This window comes from Oncorhynchus keta, unplaced genomic scaffold, assembly GCF_023373465.1.
Source record: "Oncorhynchus keta strain PuntledgeMale-10-30-2019 unplaced genomic scaffold, Oket_V2 Un_contig_28553_pilon_pilon, whole genome shotgun sequence".
NCBI lineage: Eukaryota > Metazoa > Chordata > Actinopteri > Salmoniformes > Salmonidae > Oncorhynchus > Oncorhynchus keta.
Window position 1 is genome coordinate 201,866 of NW_026286090.1, and position 27,578 is coordinate 229,443.

Genomic DNA, 27,578 nt, shown 5'->3' on the forward strand with positions numbered 1-27,578 from the left:
AGGGGAAAAAATACTCTAGAAGATTTAAGAACGGCACCTCTAATTAAATGAACGTTACTTTATCATGACCTGGTGAAAGAATACATTGCATGTTTTCACTCTTATATAAGCCTAATAATAAAGTAAATACCATGATAACAGCCGGCACATAAACGTTACTATACCACCTACTATTGACATTACATATAGTCTATACATACCAGTTATGATCAGTATTCTTGTTTGATTTACACAAACTTAAATCTAACCACTCTGTGTTACGGTGACAAACCATTTAATTAATAACCTGAACTACAATCCATGTACCAAAGAAGTTAACATTAACAATATTAAGAGCCAACCACTCTGATCATATTCCCTCCCTCATTGCTCCACAAGGAAGCAAAGAACGGTCATCAATGGCAGAAAGCGGATGAACTGAATCATTACTCAAAGCCCGCTTCGCGCTCAGAAGGGAATATCGCATCTCATCATCGTGGGTTGCGAGATCAAACACTTTAGAAACACATTTCTCAAGTCAAGAACTATAGAAATGATCCCTGAAAGTATAGTCTTAATTAAATTGAGGGCGAGCGAGGGTAGCGTATGTTGGAGCTGCTATTCTGACTAACGGTTTCCCACCGTATAAAGAGCACACTATAGTACCACGTGTCTGAAATCATGCTTATCGGGCTACTTTTCATTAATAGGTCACATATTGTCGTGTTTTATGCCCAAGAAAGCTTCATAAAATACATTTTCAAGTTGCTCCACAATAGAACTTTGCAAATGAGGGAGGTGCCAGAAGGTACTCATTGCAGTTTTTATGGGACTAGCATTGGCTGAAAAAAGTCAATGGCCTACAATAGAGAACATACAAGAAAAACCTTTTTAGAAATCAAATGTAATTGAAAAGGTAGAGAGTTCTGACTGGATTAAAATCACATATTTCCTATACAACGTCATAGCAAGGCTAACAGGAACATTAAACAGTATTGAAACCAACTGTTGTTTAATGGTGATAAACTCTTTAATAACCTGAATTTACAATCCATGTACCAAAGAAGTTAATATTTACAATAGGAAGAGCTAACCACTCTGATCATATTCCCTCCCTCAATGCTCCACAAGGAAGCAAAGAACGGTCATCAATGGCAGAGAGCGGATGAACTGAATCATTACTCAAAGCCCGCTTCGCGCTCAGAAGGGAATATCGCATCTCATCATCGTGGGTTGCGAGATCAAACACTTTAGAAACACATTTCTCAAGTCAAGAACTATAGAAATGATCCCTGAAAGTATAGTCTTAACGTATATTTGGGCGAGCGAGACTAGGACATGTCGGAGCAGTCATTCTGACTGACGGTTTCACAGCTCCCTCCCTCACTGTCACTACCTACAGTCGCTTCTCACTGTATGCAGAACGCGATACAGCAGCACGTGGCAGCAGCCTTACTATTGACCTGTAATCAGGTATCACATACATGTATTGAATGTAAAGTAACAGTTAATAAACATATAATATAATTTACTGGCTCACAAAAAGCACATATGTCCCAGATTAACAGAATACATTCTCGAGTTGCCTAAAATGAAATAATGGGAGGTACCTACCAGAGGCTGCTCAGATTTTTGGGCGACTACTACCATTGGCTGAAAACCCCAGTGGTATACGTTCGATAATACATTTATTGTTTAATACTGAACACAAATATAAAGGCAACTAGAACAATGTAAACTATTTTACTGTGATAGTTCATATAAGGAAATTGTTCAATTGAAATAAATCAATTAGGCCCTAATCGATGGATTTCACATGACAAAGGTGCCTTCTCAGCCCCATCCTGTCGTCCCTGTTCCCCCTATGATTGCGTGACCACGCACGCCTCCAACTCAATCATCAAGTTTTCTGATGACACTACAGTAAGTAGGCCTGATTACCAACAATGACGAGACACTCTACAGGGAGGAGGTGAGGGCCCTGGTGGAGTGGTGCCAGGGAAATATCCTCTCCCTCAACGTCAACAAAACGAAGGAGCTGATTGTGGACTTCAGCAAACAGCAGAGGGAGCACCCCCCCATCCACATCGACAGGACCAGTGGAGAAGGTGGAAAGCTTAAAATTTCTCAGAATACACATCACTGACAATCTGAAATGGTCCACCCACACAGACAGCAAGGTGAAGAAGGCGCAACAGCATTTCGTTACACCTGCAATAACACCTGCTAAATATGTTTATGTGACCAATATAATTTGATTTGACTGAGCAGGGGACCAGCCACTGGGGAGCCGGGCCCAGCCACTGGGGAGCCGGGCCCACCCACTGGGGAGCCGGGCCCAGCCACTGGGGAGCCGAGCCCACCCATTTGGGAGCCAGGCCCACCCACTGGGGAGCCAGGCCCAGCCAATCAGAACAAGTTTTTCCCCACATGTTCTTCTTTGGTTATCTGACCAGAACTTAAATACCCATCTAAGATAGTATTCTGAAATTGGGAAGTAGAGTCACTTCTGAGTTTCTTGTAAAAGGTGTTGTCAAGCAGCTGTCTATGACACTCATTTACATAAACTGTCCTATCCAGGAGTACAACCGATCCACCCTTTATCAGCAGGGCGAATAAGGACTGACGTATCGGATTGTATATGGAAAGATTTGGACTCCTGTTTGTTCTTACGGAGATGAGCAAAATCTTTTTCAACAAGTCTGCAATATGTCTCGATAGAGTGAGTGATTGCGATTGGCTGGAGGTATAAAATTACTCTTGCTCCTAAAAGGAGTTGGAGTATGTGCAGGGAGCAACCTACTGGTTCAATAGAAATGTCAGGATTAGGGAGCTAAAGTATTCCCTTAAACGGATGTTTCTAAAAAACTTAAACATGTCTACCTTAACATCAAAATCGTTGCACTGGGTTGTAAAGGCACAAAATATAACCCTTTATTAAGCAAAGAGATATGGGCAGGGCTCAATATCTTGCTTGAAAACACAGTCCCGTGGGTTCTGGGACCGTGTGACCGGAACGGTCTCCTCTGCCTCCGATAGTCGTTTCTTCTTACCCCGTCGGGTGCGGCATCTCATCGATGCGCGTGCCTGCGGCCTGCTCTGCCCTTCCGTCAGAAGGATAGCACACCAGCGCTCACATAAATAATATATGCGCTGTCCCAATGATGGTTCTTTAGTATTGAAACCAACTGTGAAATGGTGCTAAATGAATTAGTAACCTGAATTACAATACAAAGAAGTTAATATTAACAAAATTAAGAGCTAACCACTCTGATCATATTCCCTCCCTCAATGCTCCACAAGGAAGCAAAGAACGGTCATCAATGGCAGAAAGCGGATGAACTGAATCATTACTCAAAGCCCGCTTCACGCTCAGAAGGGAATATCGCATCTCATCATCGTGGGTTGCGAGATCAAACACTTTAGAAACACATTTCTCAAGTCAAGAACTATAGAAATGATCCCTGAAAGTATAGTCTTAATTAAGTTGAGGGCGAGCGAGGGAAGCCTATGTTGGAGCTGCTATTCTCACTAACGGTTTCCCACCGTACAAAGAGCACGATATATAGTACTACGTGGCTGAAATCATGCTTATTGGGCTACAAACAGTTGTTATACCCATGAAAGCGTCACAAAATACATGTTCAAGTTGCCCAGAATAGTAATTGGCAAATGAGGGAGGTACCAGAGGGTAATGATGCAGTTTTTAGGGGACTGCTATTGGCTGAGAACATCAGTGGCCCACAATAGAGAAAATATAATTTAGATATAACATGTAATTGAACAATTTGAGTTCTGACTGGATTGGTATGTTGAATGGAGATTGCTTTGTAATACATTTCCTATTTATATTTCCTTGGGCTCCCGAGTGGCGCAGCAGTCACGCTATCTCAGTGCTGGGGGCGTCACTACAGACCCTGGTTCGATCCGGGGCTGTAATCACAACTGGCCGTGTTCGGGAGTCCCATAGGGCAGCGCTCAACGTCGTCCGGGTTAGGGAAGGGTTTGTCCGGGTAGGCTTTCGTCGTAAATAATAATTTAACTGGCTTGCCTATAGTTAAATAAAAAGCATTACCACATTTGACATTTAACAGCATTGAAGTTTAACTATTTACATGAAATAATTACTGACATCCAGAAGTGTGGTAATAGTGTAAACCTTACGATTCATTCTATATTTAACACTAATAAGTCTAACCACTCTGATCATATTCCCTCCCTCATTGCTCCACAAGGAAGCAAAGAACGGTCATCAATGGCAGAGAGCGGATGAACTGAATCATTACTCAAAACCCGCTTCGCGCTCAGAAGGGAATATCGCATCTCATCATCGTGGGTTGCGAGATCAAACACTTTAGAAACACATTTCTCAAGTCAACAACTATAGAAATGATCCCTGAAAGTATAGTCTTAATTAGATTGAGGGCGAGCGAGGGAAGCCTCTGTTGGAGCTGCTATTCTCACTAACGGTTTCCCACGTACAAAGAGCACACTATAGGACCACGTGTCTGAAATCATGCTTATCGGGCTACTTTTCATCAATAGGTCACATATGGAATAAGTTATTGTCGTGTTTTATGCCCAAGAAAGCTTCATAAAATACATTTTCAAGTTGCTCCACAATAGAACTTTGCAAATGAGGGAGGTGCCAGAAGGTACTCATTGCAGTTTTTATGGGACTAGCATTGGCTGAATAAAGTCAATGGCCTACAATAGAGAACATACAAGAAAAACCTTTTTAGAAATCAAATGTAATTGAAAAGGTAGAGTTCTGACTGGATTAAAATCACATATCTCCTATACAACGTCATAGCAAGGCTAACAGGAACATTAAACAGTATTGAAACCAACTGTTGTGTAAATAGTGATAAACTCTTTCATAACCTGAACTACAATCCATGTACCAAAGAAGTTAATATTTACAATATGAAGAGCTAACCACTCTGATCATATTCCCTCCCTCATTGCTCCACAAGGAAGCAAAGAACGGTCATCAATGGCAGAGAGCGGATGAACTGAATCATTACTCAAAGCCCGCTTCGCGCTCAGAAGGGAATATCGCATCTCATCATCGTGGGTTGCGAGATCAAACACTTTAGAAACACATTTCTCAAGTCAAGAACTATAGAAATGATCCCTGAAAGTATAGTCTTAACGTGTCTTTGGGCGAGCAAGGGAAGTCTATGTCGGGACAAGCATTTCCACTAACGGTTTAATCTAAATGGTCATCGTCTGCGAGATTTACAGAGGTAAATATACACCCGTTCATGGACACACAATATTCTTGATAAAATGTGCGCCAATTACTATAATTATATTTAAAAATGGATTAATATTCTGTGAATGTCAGTACCCACAATACCTTGCTGGTAACAAGCACTGTTGACTGTGGCGGCAGAGCTGAGCTGGAGGTCAACTTTATATAATGATGTACTTGTTCTTTGTAAATTTAAAACATGACCATATTGAAAAATGTGTTTACATATGTGTATTTTTTCGCGTTATTATAGTGAAATCTGCACGAGAAGTTTCGAAGACATTATATTTACATGGTGGAATGGATTGATGAACGTACTGGTGCGTTGGGGAGAAGTGTCCTGACGGAATCATAAGAACGCATTTCTGGTTCCACTTTTCAAAAGAAAGGCGCGCTACGCTACAAATTGATCTGCTTTGCGAAATAACGGCACAATAACATTAATATAAAGATATGATAAAATAAGTAAAAACGCATTCATTAAAGCATTATTAAACGAAGCTGGTGTCACGGCCGTAATTATAGAAATACGTTTTAATGTGTCAACCTGGCAAAACTTTACTGAGTAACGTTATCTGACAGTGAGAGGCTAGGAATTTGCGTTAGCTAGCCAACTAACAGCTACATCTAATTTTTCGCTGAACATACCAGCAGCCACAGGAGACTGCTAAGGACGCTCATAATAATGTATAGAACGACGAATTGAATGACAGCAAACCCATGGGAACCGTGTTTTAGTCCACTCACTCCGCTCAATTATTACCACAAGCCAGTCCTCCCCAATTCAGGTGCCAGCAGCTCATAGCTAGCCTTCGCAGTGCTCAGTTGATGAAATAAAAATAAACCAACTGCAGTCTTTTTAGAAAAAAAAACATACAATTTGATGATTGAAAATGTAGCTATCCAGCGCTGCTAAATAAAGTGTTATCGTTCATGTCGCAGGTGCATGTCAGCTGATAACACAACTTTTGCGGTGAAAAAATGTAAAGCCCGCGTGCGCATGTCCATTCTATGTAGTTGGCTGAAAAAACAAATACAGTATGCAATTATGCTAAACAGCCTCTGTTTCATTCAAAAGTCTTTATTCGTGCTTTCATCACACTTTTCACTTGCATTCTGTCAAGTTATTTTCACACCAACCACACACTTCACCGCTTAGTTGAGGGAATGTTCGAGAAATGTGTTTATATGTTCTATAGCGTCTAATATAATGCAAATACGCAGAGTAACTATAAACCAGTAAAGTCAAACCATTTAAGTTATTTAATATTCAAACTAAATACAGAGATACACCTTGAATCGTTGAACATAATTAAATCACTATCATGCTAACTGGTCAAAACTTAAAATCAAAACGTCTGCTCATAATATTGCTGTTCAGTAGATTTATATTACAAACAGATTAATAATTCAATAAATAAATATAATCATTACCAATTGAGGTGAAATGTTGGTCAATTACATAGTGAATAAAAAGGAAACCTAGGTTGTACAGTACACTGGTAGGAGGGCAGGTCAGCAATTTGCTTTCCGAAAAGTTATATTTTCAACGAAATGTGTTGCTGGATTGGAATTAGTTTTGACAGGGAAGACATGTAGAAAACAAGGCACACATGAAAAAAAGTTAGACTTCTTCCCCGCCTATTCATTACAAGCGTAACACACACAATAGACAGAAGACAAGGAGTCTTAAAGGAATATCATGATCTTGCTCTCTCTTTCTCTCATTTGGAAGATCATCAATTGCAAACATTTCAAAAACATACTACTATTGCTTCATTGTAGAATTCATTGCATTTGTAGGCTATGTATTGATCTGTATTATCTAGCCAGATGACCAAACTTGCTGCTGAATATATGCAACTAGGCCTGTGTAAACTGGAAAAAAACATGAATAGAAAAATACATGATTAAGACATTAAGATTCTCTTCCTTCTCCCATACCTTTCTCTCACTGGTAAAGGCATTTGATACAGATACTACACTTGACCATGCAGGCTCTTACTGTAATGTAAGTCACAGTCTTTATTTGACCATTATTATATATTATTATATTACAAACCTTAATGTGATACGAGCATTTTTTTTTTTTTAATTTTTTTTTACCATAAATCGTTCTATATTATGAGTAATCAGAGATTAGTTACAACTTTCTGTAAACTGTAATTTTTTTGTGCTTTTCAAATGTTTGGAGAGTACTGCTTAAATACTAGATGCAGTAGTGTAGGCTATACATCACTGGCCTACTTGCAATGGGAGGAATATGGATTGTGGAATTGATCCACGATTGAATAAACTGGAGAACTGAAACCAATGAGATGTCTGTTGCAAAACGGCAGCCTCTCTGCATGCTAGTGGAGGGGATGGTGACTAAGAACGTAGACTTAAAACCACAATGTTCCCCTGCAGATTGTTCATGGAATCCTTCACCTCCAGTCCCCTCCATCTCTTTTCCTTGTCTTCATCCTCACCTTCGTCATCCTATTCTCCTCATCTTCCTCCACTTCTTCGTCCTCCTCTTCCTCTTCTCATCATCCTGTTCCTCCTTCTTTAAACCCTAGCCTGGAACCTCCTCTAGAGTTGGCGGACCTGTTTCCTGGCCTCAGCACGCAGGCAGATGGGGAAGGAGGCATGTTGTTTCCTGTTCACCTGGTAAACAATGACAATGGTACCATTAAACAGGGAATTTAGCCGGGATGCAGGATATAGACTAATACACAGGACTGTGCTTATTTCTTGTAGCCTGGTCCCAGATCTGTTTTATGCTGTCTTTCCAACTCCTATGGTCATTGTTTGGCGTTAGTTGTCAAGGCAGCATGAACAGACCTGGGGCCAGACTATATTTCTTATAACAATACTGGAAGAGATTGTAGGGTATTTTAAGTTATTATCATTGGATACTTGCACAGATGCACCATAGTCCTGATATGCTTCTGTAGGTGATCTGAAACGACTTGATTGGTCTTAAAGTGATATTGTGTCAATCTATCCAGATCTTTTAAGTATAAAGGGAATAGGTCAGAGGTTATAGGTCATCGAGACAGACAGAGCTGCGGTTCGCAGGTCCATTGAGAATAGGTCAGAGGTTATAGGTCATCGAGACAGACAGAGCTGCGGTTCGCAGGTCCATTGAGAATAGGTCAGAGGTTATAAATCAAATGAAAATCAGATTTGATTAGGTCAGAGCTTATAGGTCATAGATGAGATAAGAGATGAGTGGATTGTGGGTAATACTTATCTGCCAGCTAGCTCCTTCTTCATACAGGACTTGAAGGAAGTGAATCGCTCTGCGGTTTTGTAGCCCTGGGGTTTGTGAGCAGCAGAGTGGAAGAAATAGATAGGGTGGGAAAAGCGAGAGAGAGAGGAGATAGAAGGAGGGAGTATTGGGATGCTGTTAGTCAAAAGGGAAGCCAGGACGATGAGGCCAAGAGAAATTGAACAGTAATATTTAAGACTCAAGACCCCATGCATAGGACATCAACGTAGGACTCGTTCAAGGGCGATTGATTGGCGTAGTATTAGAATGAATTCAGGTATGAATTTCCTGATTATGCAACTGTCATGTGTAGGGCCTTGGGGTTTTCTCTGACCACATGCCTTATCTGACTAGGGGAAACTCTGGGCCCTTGTCATGATGACAATTGTAACTGTTTAACTTCACATACCACGAGGGGGCAGTAAAATACTTTGGAAGTGCAGGGAAGGTAGTCATTTACAACACTACAGACCTCCATATAACTGCGTAACTAGATTTGCTCTAGATAAAGATCTTAAAACTGCCACCACTTTTATGGCTGTCGACTAAAGTTAACAGTCAAAAGCAAGAATCAAATTACATTGTCCAAGTGTAACATAATGTAAAATGAGAGCATGTCAAACTTCTAGTGATGGAAAACCAAACTAGATAATTCTCACTTTCTCCCTATCTCTCACTCTTCATGCCTCTCCTCCACCCCCCTCTCTCTTCATCCTTCTCTCTCTCTCCCTCTCTCTATCCATCTTTCTTCTCCGCCTTTTCCCTCTCTCACCCAAATTCTCCCTTCCCCTTACCCTCCCTCCGCGGTGCAGCCGGTCCTTCATAATGCCGATGAACTCCTTGTAGCTGAGCTGGTCGTCGTGGTCCACGTCAAAGATCTTGAAGATGGTGTGGACCAGGTGACGTGTCAGCTTCAGGCCCGTGGCCACGTACACAGCCCGCCCAAACTCATCTGAGAGAGAGAGAGAGAGAGAGAGAGCACGGTGGGGGATATATAGAGGGGAGAGAGAGGGAGAAGGGGTGGGAAAGCAATCGAGGAAGACAGAGACAAGATACAGATGGGAGAGACAGGAAGAGAGGGGGATACAAAAAAGAGAACAAGACAGAGGAGAAAAGTAACCTACAGCCATTATTCACAAGAGACTATTGAGCGAACGGGAAATATCTCCACAGATATGAAATCCTAAAATGGAGGCTTACCTTGGCCAATGGAGCGACTGGCAAAGTTGTACATCTGCATGGCGATGGCAAAGTCCTCCAGGTTGTTGAGGAATTGGAAGAAGGAGCGGAACTCGTCGAAGGTGATGCCCTGTGAAGTAAAAAGACAGGGGATCCCATATAAGTGTGACACACAGAGCAATCTGTAACGGACACGGAGTGACAGACAGCTCTTGCAGTTCTCGGAATAGGGGGGATGCTTCAAGCTCAAACCCATTGGTGATGATGGTCAAATTGGTGACGATGGTATGATCATGTGACCTTTGACCCATGCAACTTTGGCCCCTTTGACTTTATTTATTTATTTTTTGTACCTTTATTTTACTAGGCAAGTCAGTTAAGAACACATTCTTATTTTCAATGACGGCCTAGGAACAGTGGGTTAACTGCCTGTTCAGGGGAAGAACGACTGTACGAACTAGGCCTGGGAATGACACAACCATGCTACACATTTAATATGTTTGTGTATCAGCTATGAATGTGGTTCCTGAGTGGTTCCTACTGCAGACGTTGTGAGATCTGATCATCTGTGCAGCGCCACTGCAGAAATAGAGGTTCACAGGTTTCACAACGCAAGGGTTTCTGGGATTTCATCCTTGAAAATCAAACTTCATTATTAGAAACGTAGACACACACTGGTTTGCAGTGTGGAACATGTAGACATATATTAGTTATGGGCCTCCCGAGTGGTGCAGTGGTCTAAGGCTGGTTTGAGTCCAGGCACTGTCGCAGCCGGCCGCGACTGGGAGAGTCATGGGGCGGCATGCAATTGGCCCAGCGTCATCGGGTTAGGGGAGGATTTGGCCCGGCAGGGATGTTCTTGTTCCATCGCGCACTAGCGACTCCTGTGGCAGGCCAGGTGCAGTGCACGCTGACCAGGTCGCCAAGTGTACAGTGTTTCCCTGCAGCGATGCGACAAGACTGTAACTACCAATTGGATACCAGGAAATTGGGGAGAAAAAGGGGTAATTAAAGAAGACCTATATTAGTTAGTGGTGGTCGTTCCATTGATCACGCAGAGCTATTGGCTTTGATGGCTGGAGCCCAAGGTTCCACAAGAGGTGAAGGCGTGCTCTAGTGACCACCAATAGTCTGTCTGTAGGTATCACTCATTTCAGCCTGAGCTGCATCACACTAAAACAAAGAATAAAAGAAAGGTATGAGATGCAGGAGGCTGGTCACACCTTAATTGGGGAGGACAGACTCGTGGTAATGACTGGAGAAGAATCAGTGGAATGGTATCAAACATATGGTTTCCATGGTTTCTAGGTGTTTGATGCCATTCCATTTGCTCCGTTCCAGACATTATTTAGAGCCGTTCTCCCCTCAGCAGCCTCCACTGGGATGAGAGACTGTAAACGTGGCCTAGTGATGACAACACAGAGAGGCATTCTGAAGTAGTGACCAACACCAGTCTATTTCACATACAAAATTCTGCTATGGAAACATCCTGGTGGGGGTTCTCTACTAGCCCGACCTGTGGAACTTCCTTCTTCCTTTTCACCAAGTTTCCTCATTTTAAACACCCTTGGCTGAGGTTAAACCTCCACAAGTAATTTCCTTCACAAAACCAGTTAGCTAACACAGGTAGCCTGCTGCTAAGGTTAAACCTCCACAAGTAATTTCCTTCACAAAACCAGTTAGCTAACACAGGTAGCCTGCTGCTAAGGTTAAACCTCCAAAATCAGTTAGCTAACACAGGTATTTCCTTCACAAAACCAGTTAGCTAACACAGGTAGCCTGCTGCTAAGGTTAAACCTCCCCAAGTAATCTCCTTTACAAAATCAGTTAGCCAACACAGGTAGCCTGCTGCTAAGGTTAAACCTCCCCAAGTAATCTCCTTTACAAAACCAGTTTGCTAACACAGGTAGTTAGCCTGCCAGTTTGCTAACAAGTAGCCTTCAACCTCCACAAGTAATCTCCTTCACAAAACCAGTTTGCTAACACAGGTAGCCTGCTGCTAATGTTCAACCTCCACAAGTAATCTCCTTCACAAAACCAGTTTGCTAACACAGTTAGCCTGCTGCTAATGTTCAACCTCCACAAGTAATCTCCTTCACAAAACCAGTTAGCTAACACAGTTAGCCTGCTGCTAAGGTTCAACCTCCCCAAGTAATCTCCTTCACAAAACCAGTTAGCTAACACAGGTAGCCTGCTGCTAATGTTCAACCTCCCCAAGTAATCTCCTTTACAAAATCAGTTAGCTAACACAGGTAGCCTGCTGCTAAGGTTAAACCTCCACAAGTAATCTCCTTTACAAAATCAGTTAGCTAACACAGGTAGCCTGCTGCTAAGGTTAAACCTCCACAAGTAATCTCCTTCACAAAACCAGTTTGCTAACACAGGTAGCCTGCTGCTAAGGTTCAACATCCACAAGTAATCTTCACAAAACCAGTTAGCTAACACAATTAGCCTGCTGCTGAGGCTAGCAAACACAGACCAGTAGCGAACAATGCTCTCTAAATCAGCACAGTATGTGTGGACAGACAGGGAAGTGTTTAATCGTCTGACTAACTAGGACCTGTTGGAACTTAAAGTGGGAGATATGTAACGATGTGGAAAATGCCTTAGACAAACAGAGTGTGTGTGCCAGTGTGTATTTGTCTGTGCGGTCAACAAATCCATTCTGGGCGAGTGGCCCTTACCTGCCTGGTCCTCCTTTGATGCCCTGTGAACCCGATAGCCTCCATACAAACAGACAGGAGCCAGCCACCCCAGTGATACCTACAGACAGACTGGGCCATAGAGTAATCTAGAAAATACTATTGGTGGTCACTGGAGCATGCCTTCACCTCCTGTGGAACCTTGGGCTCCAGCCTGCTAGCTCAATGGAACGATCACCACTAACTAATGGATGTCTACATGTACGACACCGCAAAGCAACGGGCGTCTACGTTTCTTACTGAGACTTCTGATGAATGGATGAGTACGGCAGAATGCCTGGCTGACAGTGGACTTGTTGAACTGAGGGGGTTACCTAACGAGGCGTATTCAGGGCAACACCTGCATTGGAAGTAGACCTATAAGATGCAGGTCCACTAATTGCTTCAGTTAAAACTGTACGGCCCACCAACAGTATGAGAAACTCATCTTGAGTGGGCTAATTGACTGAGCTGACTTGTAAATCTTTTGACATCGTGTTTAGGTATGTATCAGCTTCTACCTCTAAGCCATAATACTGCTGAACAATTAGTCAAATACACACCGGACTTTGTTTCTACACTGCTGCTACTCGCTGTTAATCATCTATGCATAGTCACTTTAACCCTACCTACATGTACAAATGACCTGGACTAACCTGTACCCCGGCACATTGACTCTGTACCGGTACCTCCTGTAAATGGCCTCATTTTATTATCATTTTTATTGTGTTCTTTTTTGTTGTTGCTTTAGTTGATTAGTTGTTTAGTCAAAATGTTCTTAAATCTATTTTCTCAAAACGGTATTGTTGGTAAGTAAGCATTTCACGGTAAGGTCTACACCTGCTTAAATACCATTTGATTTGATTTGATCGGGCGTGGGTGAAGAACCAGGGGTCCGTTCAAAATGACTCAAGGCAACAGTGAGGCAGAGCAGACAGGACGTGCTAAGAAGATGATTTGTCTCATCATTAGGGAATAGGGACAAACCTGTTGTCTCTTCCAGAGCGTGGAAAGAAAACACAAGAAGAATGTTGCATGAACACGAGGACAAAACACTGCAGAACTTCATTTTCCATCTTCATGCAGCCTACGGTTAAATAACTTGCAAAGTTTTCGAAGCAAAGTGCAGTGTAGGCAGAAAATCCGTCTTGGCTGTGGGGTGTGTTGATGCGTATCCAACTCGATAGATTCACAACGTGCTGTTCATGCAGATCAAGGCTCTACTGTACATTACACACATTGATTTGCCATTAAGGGACAGAAAGTGTTGCATAATATAATAACAATCGATCAGAAAAAAAAATGTAGGATCAGAATGTGCCGGTATACACACTTTACTTAAAAACGTCACTTTACACTGGATCCAACTCCAACTCTACATGAACACAACAAAGCGTTAGCTAGCGAGAGCCAGATAACTCAAAGACTTTGTATACGACACAGAGCACAACACACTGGCTTGTCGATCAATCAACAGTTATCACACATAGGAGTAGGGCAATGGGTGCCATTGAGAGCCAGTTCAGTGCCATTGAGAGCCAGTCAGTCAGTCAGTGAGTGAGTCAGAGCTGGCCCGTCAGATTACACTGGTCCTTACAACTGGCCTTCAGGTGTTGGCCCGTCAGATTACACTGGTCCTTACAACTGGCCTTCAGGTGTTGGCCCGTCAGATTACACTGGTCCTTACAACTGGCCTTCAGGTGTTGGCCCGTCAGATTACACTGGTCCTTACAACTGGCCTTCAGGTGTTGGCCCGTCAGATTACACTGGTCCTTACAACTGGCCTTCAGGTGTTGGCCCGTCAGATTACACTGGTCCTTACAACTGGCCTTCAGGTGTTGGCCCGTCAGATTACAACTGGCCTTCAGGTGTTGGTCCGTCAGATTACACTGGTCCTTACAACTGGCCTTCAGGTGTTGGCCCGTCAGATTACACTGGTCCTTACAACTGGCCTTCAGGTGTTGGCCCGTCAGATTACACTGGTCCTTACAACTGGCCTTCAGGTGTTGGCCTGTCAGATTACACTGGTCCTTACAACTGGCCTTCAGGTGTTGGCCCGTCAGATTACAACTGGCCTTCAGGTGTTGGCCCGTCAGATTACAACTGGCCTTCAGGTGTTGGTCCGTCAGATTACACTGGTCCTTACAACTGGCCTTCAGGTGTTGGCCCGTCAGATTACAGATTACAACTGGCCTTCAGGTGTTGGCCTGTCACATTACACTGGTCCTTACAACTGGCCTTCAGGTGTTGGCCCGTCAGATTACACTGGTCCTTACAACTGGCCTTCAGGTGTTGGCCCAGATTACACTGGATTACACTGGTCCTTACAACTGGCTGTCAGGTGTTGGCCCGTCACATTACACTGGTCCTTACAACTGGCTTCAGGTGTTGGCCCGTCACATTACACTGGTCCTTACAACTGGCCTTCAGGTGTTGGCCCGTCAGATTACACTGGTCCTTACAACTGGCCTTCAGGTGTTGGCCCGTCACATTACACTGGTCCTTACAACTGGCCTTCAGGTGTTGGTCCGTCAGATTACAACTGGCCTTCAGGTGTTGGCCTGTCACATTACACTGGTCCTTACAACTGGCCTTCAGGTGTTGGTCCTGGTCAGATTACAACTGGCCTTCAGGTGTTGGCCCGTCAGATTACACTGGTCCTTACAACTGGCCTTCAGGTGTTGGCCCGTCAGATTACAACTGGCCTTCAGGTGTTGGCCCGTCAGATTACACTGGTCCTTACAACTGGCCTTCAGGTGTTGGCCCGTCAGATTACACTGGTCCTTACAACTGGCCTTCAGGTGTTGGCCCGTCAGATTACACTGGTCCTTACAACTGGCCTTCAGGTGTTGGCCCGTCAGATTACACTGGTCCTTACAACTGGCCTTCAGGTGTTGGCCCGTCACATTACACTGGTCCTTACAACTGGCCTTCAGGTGTTGGCCCGTCAGATTACACTGGTCCTTACAACTGGCCTTCAGGTGTTGGCCCGTCAGATTACACTGGTCCTTACAACTGGCCTTCAGGTGTTGGCCCGTCAGATTACACTGGTCCTTACAACTGGCTTACAACTGGCCTTCAGGTGTTGGTCCGTCACATTACACTGGTCCTTACAACTGGCCTTCAGGTGTTGGCCCGTCACATTACACTGGTCCTTACAACTGGCCTTCAGGTGTTGGTCCGTCAGATTACAACTGGCCTTCAGGTGTTGGCCCGTCACATTACACTGGTCCTTACAACTGGCCTTCAGGTGTTGGCCCGTCAGATTACACTGGTCCTTACAACTGGCCTTCAGGTGTTGGCCCGTCAGATTACACTGGTCCTTACAACTGGCCGTCAGGTGTTGGCCCGTCAGATTACACTGGTCCTTACAACTGGCTGTCAGGTGTTGGCCCGTCACATTACACTGGTCCTTACAACTGGCCTTCAGGTGTTGGCCCGTCAGATTACACTGGTCCTTACAACTGGCCTTCAGGTGTTGGCCCGTCACATTACACTGGTCCTTACAACTGGCTGTCAGGTGTTGGCCCGTCAGATTACACTGGTCCTTACAACTGGCCTTCAGGTGTTGGCCCGTCAGATTACACTGGTCCTTACAACTGGCCTTCAGGTGTTGGCCCGTCAGATTACACTGGTCCTTACAACTGGCTGTCAGGTGTTGGCCCGTCACATTACACTGGTCCTTACAACTGGCTGTCAGGTGTAAGTGTCAGATGTAACGGATTCACTATCTCTAGTTGATCTAACTGATGGGCCAGTGGTGCGTTCAGGTGTAGAGAGAGGAAGACACAGTGCCCGGAGGACCATGACAAGGTGGGAACACAAATATAGAGGGTAGGAGGGGGGAATAGGGGTCAGGGGGTCAGGTGGGGCAGGAAGGGCTGAGAGGGGGAGTGGGGTGATGGGAGAGACATCGAGGAGGTTAAAGGGGTGAGAGAGTAAAGGGTGAACAGAAAGTGTGGGTTGTGGAAGAAAGAGAGAGACCGACCAGTACAGGGCCTGTTTCCTCAAAGAATCTCAGAGTAGAAGTTCTGATCTAGGATCAGGACCCCACCTGGCCCTATAACCTCATTCATTATGAGCTAAAAGGCTATACTGATCGTAGTTCAACATTCCTACTCAGAGACACTTTGTGAAATGTGGAAGTAGGGAAGAGAGGGAGAGGAGAAGAGAGAGAGAGAGAGGAGAGAGAGAGAGAAGGAGGAAGAGAGAGGGAGAGAGGGAGGAAGAGAAGGAGAGAGGGCGGGAGGAAGAGAGAAGGAGAGAGAGGGAGAGAGGGCAGGGAGAGAGGGAGGAAGAGAAGGGAGGGAGGGAGGGAGGGAGGGAGGGAGGGCAGGGAGAGAGGGAGGAAGAGAAGGAGAGGGAGGGAGGGAGGGAGGGAGGGAGGGAGGGAGGGAGGAGGGAGGGAGGGAGGGAGGGAGGGAGGGAAAGTAGAGGATAGAGTGCTTGACCACAGTCGTGTTCCTCTACCTTCTCATGCTATGGTTCAAGGTTCTAGATGTAGTCTACCTTCTCATGTGTGTGTTCCTCTACCTTCTCATGTGTGTGTGTTCCGCTACCTTCTCATGTCTGTGTGTGTTCCTCTACCTTCTCATGTCTGTGTGTGTTCCTCTACCTTCTCATGTGTGTGTGTGTTCCTCTACCTTCTCATGTGTGTGTGTTCCTCTACCTTCTCATGTCTGTGTGTGTTCCTCTACCTTCTCATGTCTGTGTGTGTTCCTCTACCTTCTCATGTCTGTGTGTGTTCCTCTACCTTCTCATGTCTGTGTGTGTTCCTCTACCTTCTCATGTCTGTGTGTGTTCCTCTACCTTCTCATGTGTGTGTGTTCCTCTACCTTCTCATGTGTGTGTGTGTTCCTCTACCTTCTCATGTGTGTGTGTGTTCCTCTACCTTCTCATGTCTGTGTGTGTTCCTCTACCTTCTCATGTGTGTGTGTTCCTCTACCTTCTCATGTGTGTGTGTATTCCTCTACCTTCTCATGTGTGTGTGTGTTCCTCTACCTTCTCATGTCTGTGTGTGTTCCTCTACCTTCTCATGTCTGTGTGTGTTCCTCTACCTTCTCATGTGTGTGTGTCCCTCTACCTTCTCATGTGTGTGTGTTCCTCTACTTTCTCATGTGTGTGTGTTCCTCTACCTTCTCATGTGTGTGTGTGCCTCTACCCTCTACCTTCTCATGTGTGTGTGTGTTCCTCTACCTTCTCATGTGTGTGTGTGTTTCTCTACCTTCTCATGTGTGTGTGCCTCTACCTTCTCATGTGTGTGTGTTCCTCTACCTTCTCATGTGTGTGTGTGTGCCTCTACCTTCTCATGTGTGTGTGTGTTCCTCTACCTTCTCATGTGTGTGTGTGTTCCTCTATCTTCTCATGTGTGTGTGTGTTCCTCTACCTTCTCGTCAGGGATGCTCTGGCGAACATTGTCCAGGTAACTGCTGATGTTCTCTACGTTGGTGTAACGCAGCAGGATGCGGGCAAAGTCCTCCTCACTGATGGTGGTCATGCCTTTAGAGTAGGTCAGGAACTCTATCTCCAAAACCTCTGTCTGGAGGTTATCCATGAACCTGGGGGAGAGACAGAGGACCAAGAGACAGAGAGAAGGTACATGTCTATGGTAGTGCAGTATGTGTCTATGGTAGTGCAGTATGTGTCTATGGTAGTGCAGTACGTGTCTATGGTAGTGCAGTATGTGTCTATGGTAGTGCAGTATGTGTCTATGGTAGTGCAGTATGTGTCTATGGTAGTGCAGTATGTGTCTATGGTAGTGCAGTATGTGTCTATGGTAGTGCAGTATGTGTCTATGTTAGTGCAGTATGTGTCTATGGTAGTGCAGTATGTGTCTATGGTAGTGCAGTATGTGTCTATGTTAGTGCAGTATGTGTCTATGGTAGTGCAGTACGTGTCTATGGTAGTGCAGTACGTGTCTATGGTAGTGCAGTATGTGTCGTGTCAGTATGTGTCTATGGTATGGTAGTGCAGTATGTGTCTAAGGTAGTGCAGTATGTGCCTATGGTAGTGTAGTATGTATCTATGGTAGTGCAGTATGTGTCTATGGTAGTGCAGTATGTGTCTATGGTAGTGCAGTACGTGTCTATGGTAGTGCAGTATGTGTCTATGGTAGTGCAGTATGTGTCTATGGTATCGCAGTGCGTGTCTATGGTAGTGCAGTATGTGTCTATGGTAGTGCAGTATTTGTCTATGGTAGTGCAGTATGTGTCTATGGTAGTGCAGTATGTGTCTATGGTATCGCAGTGCGTGTCTATGGTGGTAGTGTCAGTATGTGTCTATGGTAGTGCAGTATTTGTCTATGGTAGTGCAGTACGTGTCTATGGTAGTGCAGTATGTGTCTATGGTAGTGCAGTATGTATCTATGGTAGTGCAGTATGTGTCTATGGTAGTGCAGTATGTGTCTATAGTAGTGCAGTATGTGTCTATGGTATCGCAGTATGTGTCTATGGTAGTGCAGTATGTGTCTATAGTAGTGCAGTATGTGTCTATGGTATCGCAGTATGTGCCTATGGTAGTGTAGTACGTGTGTGAGAGTAACTGAATACTATATCGGAGTATGAGAGAGTAGTAAAACTGAAACAAGCGACAGAATAGATTAACTATGTTCCACAGACTGTCATTTTATAGGGCTCTATTAGGATGAATCACTTAATTGGCATGGCGATACCTGTAGAAGTCGTCAAAAGTCAGCTCCGCCTTCCCCTTCTTCCCAAAGAAGTGCACCAGCAGTGTGGTGTCAATCATCATACCCTCCTCCGCACGCTGACATCCCATTGGCCAGACAGGGGCAGAGGGGACAGGGAGAAAAGAAAAACAATGCAGTGACTGACATACAACACACTCTCTGATTGAATGAGGAGTGGGGACTGGTCCGTGTGGGTGGAGTCATGAATCCAAGATGGCAGCCATCGTACCGAACAACCAGCCAGTCGCATGTGAGGTGCATCAATGGGGCAACAACAGTCAGTCAAGTCAATTAATCAATCAGCTTCACCAAGTGTTCACAACAAGGCTTGAGTCTGAGCAGCACCTGCACAGATCCACTGCTCTCCAAACCATCCGTGTGTTATAGCTGTTGGTAGACATATTGGATTAGGGCTATCGGATGGTGTGTAGATCGGATATTCCTGTGCAGCCCAGACTGATAAATGGTAGTGTTGCAGCCAGCAGTGTGACAGACAGACAGACAGGACAGGACAGGACAGCACACAGACAGGTAAGGCTATAGACAGACAGACAGACAGACACACACAAAGACATGCCTGTAGACACACAGAGAGAAGGAGGAGAAAGAGAGAGAGCGGAGGAGACAGACGACACACTGTCATTTTAGCTGCGACAGGCACATATACCACCACATCCCATGCATTTCTGTTCAAACCCCCAAACACCACACATAGAAAACCACAGCAGAACAGAAAACCCACCGCAACAGAAATGTGTATAAGAATGTGAGCAAGATTCCACCTATTTCTAAAAGACTGTAACATAATCAGGTGTCTTTGAAGTAATTATGAATTCTTTCATGTTTTCTTTCTTTCTGCCCTCTAAACCACTCTCTCTGTGTACAAAATATCCCTCCCCTCTCTTCTGCGTGGGCTTTGTAAGGGATCTGGGATATTTGAAACCAATTAGGGTGTATTTGGGATGTTTATGTATTTACCGCGGTTTTGTAATCCGCTGTTTAACACCACCTTAATCCCGGGGAGTCGGAAAATTCCGGAAAATGGGGAAGGGGGGGTGTATCGGCGTGTGTGTGTGTGTGTGTGTATGTAGGAAGGGATAATTCAGAAAAAGGTGTTTATATGACTGGGCTTTATCACATAATAACGGATACAGGGCAAATCCTGAGGAACCCTGTCTGAGCTTCCAAGGGCCCATAGAGGGCGATATCGATCGATGATTGATGTAAAAACCAAATGGGCCAATAGGTTTGGTCCCTCTCCCCGCCATGCCCCACCCTTCCCCCAATCCAACCAATCCGGCGTCATGCTGAAGGCAGAGTGTAACTGGCATTGGCAAACTCTCATCATATCCTTCTCCATAGGAGGAGACTGCATTCAGCCATGTTCAGATTCAGCAGTAGCTTCACGATGCTATAGTCAACTGTATAGTCAACTGTGACAAGACAACATAAAACTGATCTGAGACCAGGCTGGCAAATGTCCAATACCTTTAGTCTAAAGTCCTAATCCACCAGGGAACGGGAAAAATTATTCAAAGGAAAAAGAACAGAATTGAAAGAAGAGACATTGTCGTCGTTCTGCTTGACGGCCCAAATGAAGGCACTTTTCACGGCCGAAACCAGATGTTGTTTGGAAACATCATACTGTGTAGAATTAAAATGTACTCCCCAGGGATGGAATTTAAAAACAATGCAACTAAAAGATAATGAAGAAATCATGTAAGGATATGTCTATTTCACATGCTGTATCAAGTCAGTGTCTCTCAAGTCAGTGTCTCTCAAAGGAAATCATGTTTAGTAGCATTACGTCACTGTAAAAACTAACTAACACTTATCAGTCTGTTTCAGTTGTGTATCTTTTAGATTCTTCCACTAATTATATACTGAACAAAAATATAAACGCAACATACAATTTCAGATTTTACTTAGACACATTTTATATAAGGATATCATGAAATTGAAATAAATCTATTAGGCCCTGATCTATGGATTTCACATGACTGGGCAGGGGCGCAGCCATGGGGTGGCCTGGGAGGGCATAGGCCCACCCACTCGTGAACCAGGCCCAGCCAATAAGGATGGGTTTTTCCCCACAAAAGGGCTTTATTACAGACAGAAATGCGTCTCAGTTTCATCAGCTGACCGGGTGGCTGGTCTCAGATGATCCCGCAGGTGAAGAAGCAGGATGTGGAGGTTCTGGGCTGACGTGGTCACACGTGGTCTGGGGTTGTGAGGCCAGTTGGATGTCATGCCAAATTCTCTAAAACGACGTCGGAGGTGGCTTATGGTAGAGAAATTAACATGAAATTATCTGGCAACAGCTCTGGTGGACATTCCTGCAGTCAGCACATCAATTGCATCAAAACTTGAGACATCTGTGGCATTGTGTTATGTGACAAAACTGCACAATTCAGAGTGGCCTTTTGTTGTCCCCAGCACAAGGTGCACCTTTGTAATGACCATGCTGTTTAATCAGCTTCTTGATATGCCACACCTGTCAGGTGGATGGATTATCTTGGCAAAAGTGAAATGCTCACTAACAGGCATGAACAAATTTGTGCACATTTAAGAGAACAAAGCTTTTTGTGAGTATGGAACATTTCTGGGATATTTTATTTCAGCTCATGAAACATTGGCCCAACACTTTGCATGTGTTTATATTTTTGTTTTGTATAGCTTTACATTAAGTATCACTCTGTCATACTTAAACAGACTATCTCCTTCAAGTGGCTTCCTATAAAACATACAACTTCTTATATCTCACGGCATCTGTGGTTTGAGGATGTGTTTATTTTTGCAAAAGGACTAAACTTGTCAAATATATATGGTGAAATGACTAGCTTCTTCTTCAAAAGGCAAGCCCCTATATGACACATTCTCTTAGCGCCCAGACTAGACAATACACATGTTTACTTCCTCTCCTTTCTACCACCCATCTCTCTCTCTTTCTTTCTCTCCCTCTCTCTCTCCTGGAAGAGTGAGATCACGACCTGACGCCTCTCGGTTCCTGGAAGCTGGGGAGCGCAAGTATGTGAGCTCATTGCTATCGACGACATAATGGTTATCACGCCCACCAGGCGTGCGAGTCAGCACCTGGTTTGTGTGTGTGTGTTTGTGTGTGTGTGTGTCCCCGCTGTGGCCTTTGATCTCAGAACAGAGGTGAAAAACAGTGATTACTGATGTCAACCCCTAAATGTCTCTCTCTCTCTCTCTCTCTCGCTCACTCCCTCCATCCCTCCCTCCCCCCCTCCCTCCCTCCCTCCCTCTCCTGAATAACACATTAGACCTGTTATTGGAGGGCTGAAGAGTCAGCCAGCCAGACAGTCCTTTCTGACACAGACAAACACAGGGGGCCTAATGGGAGACTCATCATGATAGAGAACCTGAATAGGAGTTAAACACACATCCCCCTCCTCTCTCTCTCTCTCTCTCTCTCTCTCTCTCTCTCTCTCTCTCTCTCTCTCTCTCTCTCTCTCTCTCTCTCTCTCTCCCTCTCTCTCCCCCTCTCTCTCTTTGATAGCCTCTAGATGAAAGGGTTCAGTCTATGTAAATACAGGTCATCTCCATGATCTCCTGCAGTCTCCCAGTGTTATTGTCTCTCCTCTGCTTCCGCTGCTAGCCACCTATTAGCCAACAAATAGGCTGCCAAACAAGTCGTCAGGCTGAGAAACACTGGACTGCCAAGTCAGCCGTGCTCAATTGTAGACGGACAGCAATGATCTAAAAGTGTGTGTGTGTGTGTGTGTGTGTAGTGGTAGTGCAGTATGTGTGTGTAGTGGTAGTGCAGTATGTGTGTGTAGTGGTAGTGCAGTATGTGTGTGTAGTGGTAGTGCAGTATGTGTGTGTAGTGGTAGTGCAGTATGTGTGTGTAGTGGTAGTGCAGTATGTGTGTGTAGTGGTAGTGCAGTATGTGTGTGTAGTGGTAGTGCAGTATGTGTGTGTAGTGGTAGTGCAGTATGTGTGCGGTGCTAGAATGATGATGTTGTTTTGGTATAACACTTTGTAGCTAAGCAGGTCGTCACTCTATTTTATGCTAAGAACGTTTTCTAAGGGTATTTTCTTGACAAACGGGGGCTGACATGCAGGGGACAACAACAACCACCAGGACCCAACACAGAGAGGTGGCGGAAGGTAACATCGATAAGCATGAAACACAAGAGAAACAAATAGGTTTTATAACCATAAAACAAAAACACAACATCTGAATCTAAGAAACTAATACAGAAAGAACAATAGACTACACAGTGACAGAGCTGTCCTATGGCTATGGATGGATGGCTCAAAGCCAAGGGAAGAGTTTTTACCTTTTCCAGTCAAAGGAGGGGTGGGATCAAGTGACTAAAAGAACCACTAGAAACCAAGAGAGGGATGGTCGGGTATGAGAGACACAAATGGACAAATGAATGGACAGAGGACCAGTATACCTCTGCCAGGTCTGAGAACTGCTAAATGGATCTAGGCTGCGAATGATGGAGGGATGGATGGCGGAAAAGAAGGAGGGGAGAAAGAAACGAGGGAGGAAGGGTGGACAGAGGACAGGTGTACCTCTGCCAGGTCTGAGAACAGGGCTTGACTGGCGCCGCGCCTCAGAACGTCCCAATAGCTCCGGGCCACAAACTGACGACTGTCTTTTTTAACCACCTGCAGGAGTTTTTACCAGAAGCACAAACATCGTACAAGAAAAACAGAGGACAACTAAAGGAGGGAAGAGAGGATGAAATGAAGGAACGACCATGATCATTTCTCTCCATCTCGTTTGAAATTGACAATCAATCAAAGGCCAAATGAAAGATTTCATCACAAAATCGGAGGGATTGGCTTAGTGATATGCTAATCGTATAGAAGACGGATCACAGTAACATTTAAATAATGACCAGCCTCACAGTGTTATCGCTATTATAGAAGAATGATTTGTCATCGTATCAAAGAGATTTGATGCAATGACACAATCCAACACTGGATTTCTAGACAACACTTGTGGTCCTTCTGTAGCTCAGTTGGTAGAGCATGGCGCTTGTAACGCCAGGGTAGTGGGTTTGATCCCGGGACCACCCATACGTAGAATGTATGCACACATGACTGTAAGTCGCTTTGGATAAAAGCGTCTGCTAAATGGCATATATTATATTATTATTATTATTATTATAGACAGGGGATTGTTTTAAGACTCTCCTACCTCCCACTTCCCTCAGATGAGTCAGACATTTAACAAGACATCATTTGACTCCATTCCGTTTTCCTTCGCTCCAGTCAACCGACATTGACACAGCACGGTGGCTTGACTATCACTTTGAATTCACTCAACTAAAGTCGTTAAGTATAAACCACTCACAATGTGTGTACAGACTGAAGCACAACCAACAGAAGAGTGTTGAAACCTCATCTATAGCACACATCCAATACAGTGATTGGCCACCTGTCTTGTCTCTCTCTATAGGGGAACACAGTGATGGCCACCTGTCTTGTCTCTCTCTATAGGGGAACACAGTGATTGGCCACCTGTCTTGTCTCTCTCTATAGGGGAACACAGTGATTGGCCCACCTGTCTTGTCTCTCTCTATAGGGGAATACAGTGATTGGCCACCTGTCTTGTCTCTCTCTATAGGGGAACACAGTGATTGGCCCACCTGTCTTGTCTCTCTCTATAGGGGAACACAGTGATTGGCCCACCTGTCTTGTCTCTCTCTATAGGGGAACACAGTGATTGGCCCACCTGTCTTGTCTCTCTCTATAGGGAACACTGATTGGCCCACCTGTCTTGGGGAACACAGTGATTGGCCCACCTGTCTTGTCTCTCTCTATAGGGAACACAGTGATTGTCCCACCTGTCTTGTCTCTCTCTATAGGGAACACAGTGATTGGCCACCTGTCTTGTCTCTCTCTATAGGGAACACAGTGATTGTCCCACCTGTCTTGTCTCTCTCTATAGGGAACACAGTGATTGGCCACCTGTCTTGTCTCTCTCTTGTGATTGGCCACCTGTCTTGTCTCTCTCTATAGGGGAACACAGTGATTGGCCCACCTGTCTTGTCTCTCTCTATAGGGAATACAGTGATTGGCCCACCTGTCTTGTCTCTCTCTATAGGGGAATACAGTGATTGGCCCACCTGTCTTGTCTCTCTCTATAGGGGAATACAGTGATTGGCCCACCTGTCTTGTCTCTCTCTATAGGGAATACAGTGATTGGCCCACCTGTCTTGTCTATAGGGGAATACAGTGATTGGCCCACCTGTCTTGTCTATAGTGATTGGCCCACCTGTCTTGGGGAATACAGGGGCTGTCTTAGGGGGTACAGGGGCCATTGAACATCACAGGTTGTACTGGCCTGTCGTCCATCGGGTTAGTGACAGGAGGGAGACGTCTGCTCCTCTGTAGGGGGACAGAGAGTGGCCTGGTTCTGGGGCTGTGTTTGAGTATAGACCATTATGCTCCTTCACTCCCCACAGTGAGTGGAGGGAAATGTGCATTAAGGCTGAGTGAGAGACAGGGATATAGTCTAAACATGACCACGTATACAGCCTATTGATCTGAGAGAGAGTCTTCTATGGGTTAAGCTGGAATCAACACTGACTATCACTGGCTACGTCTCAAATGGCACCCTATTCCCTATACAGTGCATACACTTACTTCATAGTGTGTGCTTACATCAGAAGGACTGTGTTTACTTCATAGTGTGCTTACATCATAAGGACTGTGTTTACTTCATAGGGTTATTACATCATAAGGACTGTGTTTACTTCATAGTGTGTGCTTACATCAGAAGGACTGTGTTTATTTCATAATGTGCTTACATCATAAGGACTGTGTTTACTTCATAGGGTTATTACATCATAAGGACTGTGTTTACTTCATAGGGTTATTACATCATAAGTACTGTGTTTACTTCATATGGTTATTACATCATAAGGACTGTGTTTACTTCATAGGGTTATTACATCATAAGGACTGTGTTTACTTCATAGGGTTATTACATCATAAGGACTGTGTTTATTTCATAATGTGCTTACATCATAAGGACTGTGTTTACTTCATAGGGTTATTACATCATAAGGACTGTGTTTACTTCATAGGGTTATTACATCATAAGGACTGTGTTTACTTCATAGGGTTATTACATCATAAGGACTGTGTTTACTTCATAGGGTTATTACATCATAAGGACTGTGTTTACTTCATAGGGTTATTACATCATAAGGACTGTGTTTACTTCATAGGGTTATTACATCATAAGGACTGTGTTTACTTCATAGGGTTATTACATCACTAGAGTGATCTTATTTGCACAGGGTTCTTACTAGTCTGCTTACTTCATTGAGGGTACTTACATGTAAGGTGCTTACTTCAAAATGTGTGCTCACTCTACTATCCATACTATTTGCCAACCCCCACCCCCCAGTTCATTTTAAGCCAGAGTGTTTCTTAGTCATTCTAAATCAAATCATCCTCTTTTGTTGACGCCCCTCTCTCTGACCCCTAGAATCGTTACTCCTCCACCACCCCTCCACCCCTCCGCAATCAATCACTCAGTCAATATGACAGACAGCCAGAACACAAGGAAGGTCTATTTCAATGGATTTCTATCTATTTTACTCCATTTCTATAGATCTAGATATACAAAGTTTAGATCAGGGACAAAGGTACACAGGTGTGTCCGAAATGGCTCCCTATTCACTAACGCAATACTTTTGGACAATAGTAGTGCACTATATAGGGAATAGGGTGCCATTTTGGGCATGGTTGGGTTGATACATACGCTGTTGATGGGAGCAACCTGATATCCATAGAGCTGCATACTCTTTTACACAGAGAGACGAGGAGGAGGACGACACGGCATGCGGTCAAAAAGGAGGAGGACGAAGAGGAGGAGGAAGAAGAGGAAGAAGAGAAAGGTCACATGTTAGAATAGATGCATGCAAGGAGAGACACTCTGGCTCAAATGCACAACAGGAGTACTGCTACCGTAAACCAACACACTTGTAGCTACACAACATAACACAACGTGCTCTACAGGTATTACTTCTCTATAGGTCATATTTCTACCATAAAGTAAACAAAGCTTGCATCCAAAATGGCACCCTGTTTCCTCGAACGTGACCTACTTTTGACCCAGAGCCCTGGTCAAAAGTAGTGCACCACATATGGAATAGGGTGCCATTTGGGACATCCACTATGTAAAGGATAAAGTGTGTGTTCACAACGTGCCACACTGGTCATACAGCTCCCAAAACAAACCGTCAGATTGCCACAGATAGCACCATATGATTGTATCATTCACATGGCACCTTAACATACACCTACCATTAGCATAACGTTATCCTAACGTTAAAGAGACAGCGTATCTGATTCTGTTATTGAAGGAGCACGGAGGATCAGCGGGCCACATATTAGACCATCTGGGCTGTGTCTGAAATGGCCCCTTGTTCCCAACAGATGTAGGATCTTAATTGCTGAGAATTCTCCTGCACAGCAGGAAGTGCAAACATGTAATTGCATTTGAGTTTTAAAAAGCATTCATTCAGTTGAAGCATTTGTAACGCC

General features: G+C 44.4%; 1 protein-coding gene, 2 long non-coding RNA genes and 5 other non-coding genes across 13 annotated transcripts in view; 2 read left to right on the forward strand and 6 right to left on the reverse strand.

The window, feature by feature from the left end:
- Positions 1-339: 339 nt before the first annotated feature.
- LOC127923159 (small nucleolar RNA U3) lies at positions 340-555 on the reverse strand. Its single transcript, XR_008113516.1, has one exon. It is a non-coding gene; the product is annotated as a small nucleolar RNA U3 (small nucleolar RNA).
- LOC127923148 (uncharacterized) lies at positions 398-27,462 on the forward strand. The gene is made up of 3 exons (XR_008113492.1): positions 398-830; positions 4,679-5,228; positions 26,847-27,462. It is a non-coding gene; the product is annotated as an uncharacterized LOC127923148 (long non-coding RNA).
- On the reverse strand, positions 1,072-1,287 carry LOC118374442 (small nucleolar RNA U3). The gene has a single exon (XR_004823610.2). It is a non-coding gene; the product is annotated as a small nucleolar RNA U3 (small nucleolar RNA).
- On the reverse strand, positions 3,244-3,459 carry LOC118374445 (small nucleolar RNA U3). The gene has a single exon (XR_008113518.1). It is a non-coding gene; the product is annotated as a small nucleolar RNA U3 (small nucleolar RNA).
- On the reverse strand, positions 4,176-4,391 carry LOC118374441 (small nucleolar RNA U3). Its single transcript, XR_004823609.2, has one exon. It is a non-coding gene; the product is annotated as a small nucleolar RNA U3 (small nucleolar RNA).
- LOC118374444 (small nucleolar RNA U3) lies at positions 4,917-5,132 on the reverse strand. Its single transcript, XR_004823612.2, has one exon. It is a non-coding gene; the product is annotated as a small nucleolar RNA U3 (small nucleolar RNA).
- The window catches only part of LOC118380497 (calcium uptake protein 3, mitochondrial-like), a 101,809-nt gene continuing 80,715 nt past the window's right edge, over positions 6,485-27,578 (reverse strand). For 2 of the 6 annotated variants that reach the window (XM_052507074.1, XM_052507071.1), the window contains 8 exons: positions 26,794-26,835; positions 23,586-23,681; positions 19,023-19,117; positions 17,739-17,910; positions 9,693-9,801; positions 9,287-9,444; positions 8,475-8,539; positions 6,485-7,888 (listed from right to left, as the gene is read on the reverse strand). In XM_052507074.1, the coding sequence (XP_052363034.1) occupies positions 7,882-7,888; positions 8,475-8,539; positions 9,287-9,444; positions 9,693-9,801; positions 17,739-17,910; positions 19,023-19,117; positions 23,586-23,681; positions 26,794-26,835 (744 nt within the window). In that variant the 3' untranslated portion in view covers positions 6,485-7,881. Of the gene's footprint in view, positions 7,889-8,470; positions 8,540-9,286; positions 9,445-9,692; positions 9,802-17,738; positions 17,911-19,022; positions 19,118-23,585; positions 23,682-26,793; positions 26,836-27,578 lie in introns of those variants that run through there. The other 4 variants (XM_052507073.1, XM_052507072.1, XM_052507075.1 and 1 more) reach the window with 4 other exon arrangements.
- Positions 14,407-16,457, forward strand: LOC127923147 (uncharacterized). The gene is made up of 4 exons (XR_008113491.1): positions 14,407-14,433; positions 15,031-15,243; positions 15,693-15,737; positions 15,873-16,457. It is a non-coding gene; the product is annotated as an uncharacterized LOC127923147 (long non-coding RNA).